This window comes from Sylvia atricapilla, chromosome 2, assembly GCF_009819655.1.
Source record: "Sylvia atricapilla isolate bSylAtr1 chromosome 2, bSylAtr1.pri, whole genome shotgun sequence".
NCBI classification, from domain to species: domain Eukaryota; kingdom Metazoa; phylum Chordata; class Aves; order Passeriformes; family Sylviidae; genus Sylvia; species Sylvia atricapilla.
In genome coordinates this window covers 101,288,714-101,301,115 of record NC_089141.1, presented here as the reverse complement: position 1 = coordinate 101,301,115, position 12,402 = coordinate 101,288,714, and the positions used below count along the sequence as shown (strand labels likewise).

General features: G+C 36.8%; 1 protein-coding gene across 1 annotated transcript in view; it reads right to left on the bottom strand.

Annotated features, from left to right (window-relative positions):
- MBTPS2 (membrane bound transcription factor peptidase, site 2) overlaps positions 1-12,402 on the bottom strand; it is a 40,869-nt gene that overhangs the window by 24,204 nt on the left and 4,263 nt on the right. Inside the window, exons 2-5 of the mRNA XM_066313962.1 lie at positions 11,446-11,594; positions 9,578-9,716; positions 5,648-5,751; positions 3,138-3,265 (exon numbers count right to left, since the gene is read on the bottom strand). Of these exons, the coding sequence (XP_066170059.1) occupies positions 3,138-3,265; positions 5,648-5,751; positions 9,578-9,716; positions 11,446-11,594 (520 nt within the window). The remainder of the gene's footprint in view (positions 1-3,137; positions 3,266-5,647; positions 5,752-9,577; positions 9,717-11,445; positions 11,595-12,402) is intronic.

The window sequence follows — 12,402 nt, the reverse complement described above, 5'->3', positions numbered from 1 at the left end:
ACAGTGCAGGAGAACTTTGCAGTGTTGAAGAGGCTTTATTTCCTACTTACAGTGCTTCATCTTGTTATGAGGAGTTTAATTCAATTCTTTACTTACAGTGCAGTTACAGCACAGGAATTCAACTAAATATATTTAAAAATCTATTAAACCTATCTTTATTGTAACACAGAAATCATAGCATATAGCAGATTTATTTACCCTGACTATCTCCACATCTCATCTCACCTTCTTTTACACTTCTAATGCTGCAGAAGTGAGGGACATTTTCGGAGTTCTTGAAGCAATGGTTTGTTGCCATTTCCACTGGTAGATGTTTTAAAAATAATTTCTTTCTACAGTTTTAATTGTATCTCATGGAAAGGCACTCAGATAGAGGAAATGTTTTTGTAATCAGTTGTCCTTATTTCACATACACACATTTATTTGCAATAAAATCCAGAAGTAGTGAGTAAATATTTTAAGTTTATTGTTTTAACCTTTTTATCATAAAAATATTTTTTCAGCTTAACAGCTTAACAAAAGACAAAAACGTAAAACGGAAACAAAATTCTTTCCAACTACACAGAGTAAAGTGAAAAAAACCCAACCCTTAAAATAATAATAATAAAAAAGAGGTGATGGAACTCCTAGAGAGTGACAAGGAATACTTTCAGGCAGCTAGAAAACAGGGGCCTTGCTACCAAAACTGACAACATTTGCTGTGTGGAATACAGCAAAAAGTCTAAAATAGAAAGGTTTCAAACTCATCCCGGGTGATCCACAGAAAAATAAACATGCTCCAAATGAGAATACCTGTAGGGGCACACTGCTCAGTCCACCTTCTACTTCATCTTGCTAAAACAGCCTCATCCTTATTCTTTACATTTAAAAAGGGACACTTTAAATAACCCTAAAACACTTAAAATAATTTATTAACTATTAGTTAATTAAAAAAGAAAACAAAAAACAGTTAACTCCTGTTGAAAGACAAGATGAAATGCATTACAAATTATCTCAGAAAGTAACACAAATATTTAAACTAATTACAAGAACATGCTGCACAGAATCACTTTTCACCTATCTAGTAGGCATGGAATTATGCTATAAATATCACAAGTCTTACAAGAACACTCATTTCCTATTCTTGAACATATGATGCCATCTGCTGTACAAAAAGTATATTTTTTAATCTCCAGACTATAGCTGGACTACCAAATGAATATTTGGTATTGGCCTCTAGTCTAGTTCTGTTACTTAGCTGCTATACAAATATCTGAGAGCACGTCTCTCTAAATTCAAATTTCTGAACACCAGGAATAGGTTCATTCAACTGTTCTGAGAAATAAAAGAAATTGGTTGTTTACTGAATATTGAAGTTTATCATTATCAAACACCATAGTTCTAATAATTTTATCATTATTAAACACCCTATGGGCAAAGCTTTAGACTGTGTGAGGGGCCAGAAGGACATATAAGGTCTGCTCATTAATATTAATGAGGATGATACAATCTCAGGGTATAACAGGTGGAGATGCTGAGCCTCTGGTGGGCAGGAGTCCCATCAAGCTCCCAGAGCTCTTCCCCTCATTGCTTTGTAACTTTAATGGGTTCAAATTAAATTTTATTTACTCATTCCCATCCCGGTTTTGAGTCGTTTAACAACAACAATAACAAATAACAACATCTATTGCAAACTGTAAAAAAATATGTTTATTTGTTACACCTAATTGAAAGGAAGTCATTCATGCTGACCAGTCTCACATCATGTTTGCTCCTGCCTTGTACTCCCCTATTTCAGCTTTCCCAAGAAACGTGAAAAATTATTACAGGTGTTTGCTCGTCATCAAAACATGCAAGCAATTATTTTATATTACAGCTTAGAATTCTATTTTTCTAGATAATGTCTCAGGAATCTATGTAAGGAAACCAGTTTGAAATTCAGTATGCCTTTTCTTTCAGCTCTGTTCCCAGTAAATGGGAATGAAAACAGATTAATTTGAGAAACAGAGCTTCATAAAAGTTAGCCTATTGTAGTGAATGATTTTGTTGATTTGGGTATTTGGAATCCAATATGTTTATTTACCTAACATTTGTAATTATTTACTTGATTTATGAAAACTTGAAAACATGCCTGCTAAAGGCTTCTAGATGTCCACCCTCTAGCTGATATTTTAGATACAATATTCAAGAAACAACCTTAACTAAACATTACAACAGGCTGGCTGCTAGCCTGCAACAGAGAAACACCACTATCAAGGACTGATAACTTTTCTATCTCTATTTCACCTCTTCAGTGGCCACCTTTGTCTCAAGAAATAATCATACAAGTGGTTCAGGCAGAGCAACAGTCTCAGTATGAGTTCACAGCAACCAGGCTCTACTTCCCAGTGGCCAGACACTTCAAAAAACATAATTCAAAAACATTTGGAGGTTATGTGGAACCATAAGCTATGATTCTGTTTGGACGTTTGTGTTTTAACCTTTATTTCCTCCAGATGGCAACATCAAAACACAGTGACCTGTGTAATAACACAACTCACAGGTCAGTGAAAATCATTCACAATACTATTGAAAAACAGATTGCTCCTACTGCAGAAAGATGCAGTGAATTGTTCAAGGATGCTGACCTGTGACAGGAAGCTGTGTTCTCATAGCACCATTCTGGCTGGGTATTTTCTAGTTTGTGCTCCAAGGTTCTGCTACTTAGGCCACACAATGTGCAGAAATATCCCAAACAAGGTACAAACAAAAGACCAAGGACCTTCTGCACGTGGTGTTAAGAGCTCTTTCTAATGAGAGCAAGATCAAAAACCACAGCTTTTCCCCAACCACACAACTGGAATTTCTTATGCACAACCATTCTGAATTGGATTTAGAATACAATAATATTTTTCATGACAGGAAATTGGCACTCATTTAAGATCTCATAAACTGACATCTCTAGCTCAGAAAGCAGCTCAATAAGGACAGTAATGATCAAATGATTTTCTGACAAGCCAACACAGGTTCAGAACAAAAGGATCCCCCCATTAGGTAAAGAGAAGCTTTGGTATTTATTCATTCTAAACCTTAAATACACAATCAAAGATTCACAAATGATGCCTTAGATTAATTAATGGAGCTAAGCAAAGATTTAATATAAAATCACGAACTATTACCTGCACAAAATATCCTTAACTGCTGGACAGGAGATATCAGCTGCAAGTGAGTTGTGAAGAGGTCAACAAATGCTCCAGGATAGACAATGAAGATAAAAATCCCAAATCCATTAAATCGTACTTGTTCTCTTAAAAAGAAGAAAAGAGAAGTGAAGCAGTGTAACTGCAAACAGACAGAAGAAAAACTGAGAGATTCCTCATAGCACATATTTTTTGACAACAAGAATGACTAATTTTTTTTTTATATACTCTCAGTAATTGAAAGATAATCAAACTAAAGGATGTTTTCTGCAGCAGTTGCCTCTTCTAAACAGCACACATTTTTAAGTTTGGTAAAAACACAAAGGTTAAGTTCAACTTCTTTTCTGTCTCCTGGTATAACACAAAAAAATTTTTTTTAAAACCTACCTAACTTTAATGTTAAGATACATTTCAACATTTGGTGTAATTGTTCTTTTAAGTAAAAAAATGGCAGCCCATAGGAAGCAGTTTCAAACTCTTCTATGTAAAAATACTTGCAAGAAGCAATCACTTTCCTTTTAAAGAACACTTTCACAGTTCTGGAATTTTTAATTCCTCTGTTTCTCCTAAATGGAATTTAGAGTATATTGTGAACCAACAAAAATGAGGGAAATGTCATCTGAAAAAATGAACACAAGTCAAGAGGTTAAAGGACAAATGCTAATGCCCTTCCAAACCTTAACACTCTTTGATTCTATTTAAATATATTAGTAGCGGACACTATTATATAGATAATATTTTTTCCACGGGTTCTGCAATTACTTTTAAATACAATGTTTTGGAACAAATACATTAAGGTTTTTTGAAGCTAGAAACTGCATAAGGGACTTTAGAGAGTCATGGCAAAATCATGTTCCAAGACAAATCAGGCACAGATTAGCTAATCCCATAACTTTACTGAGACAATACACTGAGTCTAACATTTTACTTATTTATATTTATCTATTTAATGTGTATATACACCAAAAGAAGACAAAGAATTGCACAAAATTATTCAGAATTAAGTCACACACGAATACTGTGGAGTTAACTCATCTCATACTGCCAATTAATAATAGGCAGTTTAATGACTATTCAGGATTTCACAACTTGGGTAGAAAATAAACACGGAGGAGGAAAAAGACTTGTTTGGACAAGCCTTGACTAAGCTAAGGCTCAAACGTTTAAGTTCTTACAGTTCACAGCTAATGCTTTCTAGAACTGAAGTTGGCAAAAGTCTATTAGATTTCAATGCTAAGTGACTTGCCAGAATAATAAAATTTGCCCACAGCACAGCTTTTTAGTGAAGTTGAAACCCTGACAATTTACAGTTACAGCACTATAGACCCAACCTGTGCTAGAAGGAAAATAAAAAAGTCAAGCAGAAAACAGCAGAAGCAATGTTGGCTGCCAATGTACATTGGACCAACTAATTCCTCCCCTGGAAATAGCTGGAAAACAATTTTTCGATGAAAATATAACCCAAAATTGAATATTCAAAGCCCTTGCTCTAGACCTTGAAAAAGAGAACACACCATTAAGATAAAATAATTATTCTTCCTTTGTGCTTAAGTACAGCTCTGTAGTAACTCCTAGCTTCTCTGCAGTCTGCCAGCAACATGTAGTAGAATGAAAATTTTGTTGCTTCTTCTTGTGATTGGATAAGCAAAAGCTTCATCCTCCACAGAAAACTCCCTGTGAATATTTGAAGGAAGAAAGCTGAAATACAAGCAGAGCATATGAAACACATAGGGTCTCAAACCACCCCTTTGAGTGAGAACCTTTGGGGTTACAAAAAGGTAGTATATTGGTTAAAATGCAGTCATGACTCCCTACAATCAGGAAAATCAGAGAAACAACATAGGGCTTTATGCTCAAAAAAGAGATAATGACACTGTCCAGGAGAAATGTGGAGGACACCTGAAAATCAGTCCCAGTAATTACTACTTATGCTGAAGTGGCATTTAACAGTAATGATGTTACATGTCAAATAATTTTTGTGAAGTAATCATCATCGTTAAGGACATTAAAAATATAATCTTTGATCAAAACTAATACATCACTGAGGTTAACAGGGGCAAATCACATCTGACCAAGTTATTGCTTCAACCTGTTCATATCATATTTCACAAGCTATGTTTAAACAAATCAATTAAAAATCTATTTTAAAGTATTCACTGTGCAATAGTACATGAGTTCTTTTCATGTGCCGCAGGCGCAGAAATGAAATTGATGTGTAAGAAAACAGGGGGACTAAAAACCATTGTTTTAAATCTGATGCTGTATTTACAAAGCAGAAGTCCTTTCTTATGATCTGTATAATATACACTATATTAAAACCCTATCCTTACTTTGTACACCGTTCCAAACTTCAAATCTAAGGAAGCTATGAATTACAGACTAAACAAGGTCTCTAGATAAAGCAGTGCTAACAACATTCACGAGCAAGTAACTGCTCTGGAATATTTGGCTTTGCTGTCAGAGCAGGAGAAAAGCAAAACAGAAATTACCGAATAGCTGCCACCCCATGGCCGACTTCATGTATCACACCGCTGATGAGGATTGCAGAGAAGAAATAGGTCAGCTGGCTGATGGGCAAATTGACACCAGGCACCTGTTGATGTGGGCATGACAACAAAACAAAACACAGGAGGAAAACAGGTACAAAGATAAATCATTCTGCTCCTAAATTTGCTGCTCTCACTCACTTCTTCAGATCCACAACAGAACAGGGGTTATTCTCATGCAGTGTGATCAGTTTGCACCTTTGTTACCAACTTATTCAGTGTATTTTAAAAGATATTAAATATATATTCTTTCATTGAATGTTAAATAGCTCTCCAAGCATAAAAGCCCTCTCCCTGCCCTATATATTCCCCACATCTCTGACCAAACATGTCCTACTCTATATTAAGCTCGAGAAGTTGATAAAAATATACACAAACTTCCATTCAAATGAAACAGGCTTGGCACTGTGAGTATTAGTTTACAGTTTCCTGCAGCGAGTCATGTAGCTATAGTAAAGATCCACCTTTCAAAAGAAAATAATAAAAATTGTCTGGCACTTTAAAGAGTATGAGCATGGAAAATTAAAAAATGAGTTGACAGCTGAACAGTCCCACCCTTGTCTCCTCCTATACAAATCTCAAGATTATCCCAGTTTACAGGGTCAAACAAAAAAAAAAGGTAATTTTCATCTATTCTTCAGGTTTTGGTAGTCTACACATGGCAACTTAACATCAAAAAAACCCAACCTTGAAATAAGTATACTATGTCAATTTACCTAAGACATAATATGCAGGCCCCTCATATTCTTCCTGTTGCTGTGGATTCCCATCACTCCCAGGTTCTTCACTGTGCTTGTCAGAGACATCAACTGCTTCCAGACAGGCTTCAAAGCACTCACTAGTCAAAGCATGAGGAACCATCCCTTCCTTCTTCCTGATGGACCTTCATCCTGCTCAGTTCCATTCCACTCAGCTGCTAGGCTGCAGTGGGATGACAAGGCCACTTCTGCTGCTTGCTTTGGGGCATTTCTCTTGTCACACCTATAGCTTCTTCTGCTCAAGGCAGATTGCATTCCAGTATGCTCATTAACAACTGATGAGAACACAACCTGAATCGGAATCCAGCCTCACAAAAAAGATGCTGTGGGGAAAAACTCCTGGCCTGTCTTTAGAACTCTATAAAAACCAGCACCATGGAAAACAAAAGGCTGCACATCCAACTAGGTAGGTTGGACTCTACCTTTGTTCAGTCTTGCACATTCTTCACTTATGTGCATTTATCTACCCATGCAGCAGAACTCTACAAGAGACAATCTAGCTAAAGTAAATCCTTCAAAAGGATTCATTAATGTTAATCACCTCACGAATTCTGTCCAGAGTGTGAAGGTGACCAAGGTATTTACCTTAACAGGCTCAGCTGTGGTACCTCACAGTATGAAAGACAGCCAGACCTCATTTCTTAAACATCACTGCTTGCATTAACAGCATCAGCTGGTGGCACTAATGCATCACTTCAATGGTGCTGCCTCTGCAGTGGGAGGACAGATGGCAACAGCAAGAGTTGCCATCTCAATTCCACCATGACTACAGCCTGCTAGAACACAGCACCAGATGCTTTCAGACTTTACGTCAAGGAAGCTATTTTAAGATTCACCTAAAACAGAAGCTACCTCTCATGAAGGGTTCTGAAACCAATAGCAGTACTTTGTTAAAAAGCAAAATGTCTTGTATTTTATGGCCTTCTGGAAATGCCTTTAGTAAAAGAAGATCCTTTGCTTGTAACTAATCTGCCTCTTTCCTGTCTTTGTCAGTAGGCAACCAACACAAGAGGGGACAGCTAAAGAGAAAAAGTTCCAGTTACCTACAGACAGGTATTTTGACTCAAGTACATGACTGAACAAAAGAGGGAGCATACAAAAATCTTCATAAATATAAGCTGAACTGTTTCTCCCTCTCTCCACACCCAGAGGCTAAAGGCTAAATAGCCTTATGCCACAGGATAAAATTAAGTTTACAAGGAAGAAGTGGGGTTTTGTTGTTTTTTTATAAATTAATTCGCTTTCTTCCAGGCAGTCAAATACAAGTAAATAATTTAAATGAGAAGGTCCTCCTAAGTCATTCTTCACCTCTTTGGAACCATGTAAGTCCCTTTTTGGTGTCAATTTACACTAGCATATTCCCCTTAGAAAGAATACTGAAACTTGCTAAAGGCAGAATTGTACAACCATGACCATTCATAAATGAAAGAATGAGGTAAGAAAGGAACAGAACCACAACTCAACTTAGGAGAAGTAATCTTATCCCCACCCATGACATTACTTTATCCCTATCTATTAAATTGTTTTCAGTGCCACTCAATCCTTGGTTTGAATGCAGGGATATTGCCAGTAGGTAGTCACTGAGAAAACAAGTCCACATTGAAATTGTGAACATTACGCTATTTTTCTACTTTTGTTGTTCCATTTCACACCAGATTAATTCCAAAGGCTCATCTTTACTTTGGTTGTGTCTCTGTTATTTTCTCCGAAGAGCAATATATTGTCAATGACCACTTTATCCTGGTGTCACAAAAGTGGATGGATCCATACAATGACCTCAGAAAATGAAGATGTAAAGAAGGCTTTCCTTACTCCAGAAAGGTTAGGACAGATCCTATTGGAATGTAAATTACAAAAGTTTCTGTCTTATGTTCAGCTTATGCCCTCCAGAATGCACACCCTGCCCACTCCTGTCTGCCCCTGGAGGTAATTCAGGAGCAGGCTCTGGACAGGGGACAGCAGTGGCAGTGACAGCAGTTCTCCCTCAGGTCTCACTGCCTGCTTTTTCCAACACATACTGCAGACCATATACTCACTCTGCTTGTGGGAAACAGACCCAGCCATCCAAAGGCACTGAGTTTATGCCATATGCTAAATCAGGCTTCCTGCACTCCTGCCATTTTGTAATAGCTGCATGCTGTCAGTTTCGTGCTTACAGGAAGGTCTATTGTGTCTGCACACAATTCTCAACATCTGTTCAGTTGAATAGCTGAGTACTTAAATGCACCTCTGCTCTAAGCCATGTAGCAGAAGGCTGAGCAATCCCATAAGACTTCTTGAATTTCTGGAAAATGACCATACATTTTGGTCAGATTGCAGTCTTGGTATGAAAAAGGTGACTAGGGATCCTTCTAGGTTAAAACTGTTGCAAGGCAATATCAGTTCTTCCATTACTGCCTTGTGAAGAGATTAAACAGACAGTATTTGCAATCTCTCTTATCCTGTGAAATACATTTCATACTACAACCATAGAATATATTGTTCAGCACCAGAAATCCATAAAACAATTAAATATATCATTGGACTTTAAGTAGATACTGCCAGAAATAGCACTTGAAATTTCACATAGTAAATTAGGTCGCAAGTCCTTGAAAAATCAAAAAATACCTCCTCACCAATGATTCTTTGCTTCAACTACCACACAAAACTTTTTGCCGGTCTTTCCTTTTCCACTGCTGGTTTCGTATTGTATTAAAACAAACAGAACTTGTGTCTTCTTGTCAATTATGTATGAGCTCTGCAAGCTTTAAGGTCACCAGAGCCTCTACACTGTACGGCTCACAGGAAACAAGTTCTTAACACCGTTTTATATTCTTAGTACTACAATTTTATTCTTAGTACTATAATTTAGGGCTTTTCAAACTGACTATCCAATTCCCACTCCTGAGGATTTTTAATATAAACTCTTCCAAATGTTTGCCTTCATTTGCCCTTTTATTATACCCACTCTCTCATTTTTTAAGGCTGGTAAAAAACCAGTATATTTTCATGTAGATGACCATCAGGAGTTGGGTTATTCTTGCATGGGAATATTTAAGCAACTCATACCCCATTAAGAAGCTGCTTTAGATCTGTACACAGCTCTCAAAGAAAGGCCTGAGGAGGGAACACTTACCACAACTTGCAGCATTCGGTCATTCTGGGCTTTGGGAGCCTCGGTGAGCATCTGGGCCAGTGTTTGCAGCAGGGTCTTTCCCAGCAGGATAACAGAGCCAAACATAGCAGCTATTCCAAACACCATTCCTATGCTGAACCTGCAGAGAGAAGCAAATAGTTCAACGATGCACAGCCATAAGAGAAAAAGGGTATCACCTCTGGCTGTGTAAATCTCTGCTTGATAGCATGAGTTATTACACAAAGCACAGGGCAAAACTTACCTGATGCTACCACAATTCATCAACAATACAGTAGAAAAATGCTAAAGGAAATTAATAACAATAATATACAATAATAACACTAGTAACATATATTCTCCTTGTTTAATAAATGTTTTACATACAAACCATATCCTGATTAAATTTCAGATACTTTTATTCAGTTACCCAGTACGTGTAACCTGCCTGTATCTATGAATATATAAATTTATATGAATATAGAACTAACATACATAATAAGTAAAAAATAACTAACAATGTATAATTGCCCATGTTGCACCACAGCATCACATATTTAGAGACCTGGATCAAGTGATGGGGCAGCTTATGTATTTATATGTATAAACCTCCATTTTGCATCTTTCTCACAAACAATAAAATGGGCTGAAGAATAAATGAGACTGAATCTTTTTTTAAAGAACAACTAAAAAGTTGTTCTTTAAAAAACCTGCAAGACCACATTAACACCAATTTCTTAAGCTACATTCTTCTTCTCACCAATTTTTCATTAAAATCAGTGTTGAAAAAATTTTCAATTCATGTCACTCCACCTAGTGATAAATTTTTTATTCAGCATTAATATCATTATTCCTATTTTACACTGAACTATAGTTGAAGGATGTGATAACTTTTTTTTTTCTAACTGAAACACCTCACTACCAGCCCTTCTTCCTTTCACAACAGCATAACTGCTCTCTTAACAGCCTTAATGGAGCTCACTGGGAATTAGTAGATTTATTTTAAGGAACATGGACTTGTAATGTTAATTAAAGAGACTAGTGGAAACATTATACTGTAATAAATTATACACATTAAAAATTGTAATTGATATAGAGCTATTTCAGACTGATTATCACAAAATCATTACATACTAGAGAAACCAGTATGAAGCAGACCTCTCTTTTATTACAATCTCACTGAGGGTAGCAATACAGGAAATGAAAAGAAATTCAAACCTTACTGATTTTATATTTTCCGAGCAGATACAAAGTAATGCTAGGAAGGTAACTGAACAAGAGTTTTCTAAACCAGTCCAGGAGCACCCATACTAAACCACTCTACTTATCTACCATTCCCAGCACTGTGCAACCTTTGCATGGAAAGGTGCAGGCAGATAAAAGACAGAAGGTAAGCAAGGTGCTTCTGAGCAGGTATCATTGCTGAATGTCTGGGCAATGATTAACTACAGGATCACAGCTGTCTCTGAATACTTCGTAAACTCTAGTGATTGGGAGAGCTAAGTCTACAGCATTAGCAATGAACTAGGATCTGAGCAGCTGCTTTCAGACCTACTTCTGTATCTAGTATTGCATGTAATAGCTGTACTCTTCACAACTATGCATAGTTCAAACCACAAGTAAAAACAGTTTAAGGATTTCTAGTTTTACAGAATGTCAATATGCAACCTGCATTACATTTATGCATTTTTAGCAGAGGATAAATACTTACACTGGCACAGTGCAATTAGAGCAACCACTCTAACTGGTTTTATCATTAGCCTATTAAAACAACCATGCCTACCCATTGCCCTTCTAATGCTGAAATGCACCTCTGTGGTTCAGTTGCTGACTCTGTATCTGACAGAAGAAAAAAGAGGCTGGACTGATACCATAAGTAGAGAAACTTGGGTTTCCATCTCCCCCAGCTGTAGAACTGGCGGTTGAAGAGAGCAGTTTGCCACCGCAGGTGAAAGGGAGAGACGCTCAAGCCGTACGTCAGCAGCCAGTCCTCGTACGACGCCTTCAGAGAGTTGGAGGACTGCAAAACAATGGAAAAACTGCTCCACCAAAGCATTCTAGGGAGATTTTGTAATGTGACCAAGCAGTAAATGCGACCTGTTTACATAAAAACGGATGTATAATTTCAACATTCATTATTCACATTGTGACATACAGGTAGGTGTGATATGTAATATGAAAAGGTTATGCCACTTGTGATGTTTTGATGTCATTTCCAACAACTGCAGGATTGTGAGGGAGATTTGGTATCCAGAGTTATGTGGCAAACAAGGTCTTGCATCATCTTTTCTAGAGTTAAATCACTTTCAGTAGTTCTACTTGCTGTTTAGAAGGCTACAGGCAGTTGATGGTATTCTTTCAACATGGAATTATATTCCAATAAACACTGTAAAAACTACAATAATGAAAAATGCTGCTTTTGTCTCCAGAGGAAAAAAACTTTCTAATAAAGATATGTCTCTGTATTGCAGATACCTGTTAGTAAGGATAAAAACTTACTTAAAGTATTTTTCAAACACAAATACTATGCCTAAAGACGGTCTGGAATACCTGATCAGGCTATTAAAAAAAGATCAAATTTGTATTGCAATAACAGTTTCACTATGGTAACTTCCCAGCATTTGAAGATACTTCTAGTAGTTTCAAAGATTTCTCTTGATGAGAAATCTGAGTATCTGCAGCATTATCTTGAATTATAGGTCAATAGACACGGGTTTTGCAACTGCTAACTTTACTTCATGGCACCTGCATTCTCAATAGGATTTAGTCACCTGCTTCATGGAAGCCTGTGTCAGAATCCCAGATGAAGGAATGCTTTCCTTGGAGGA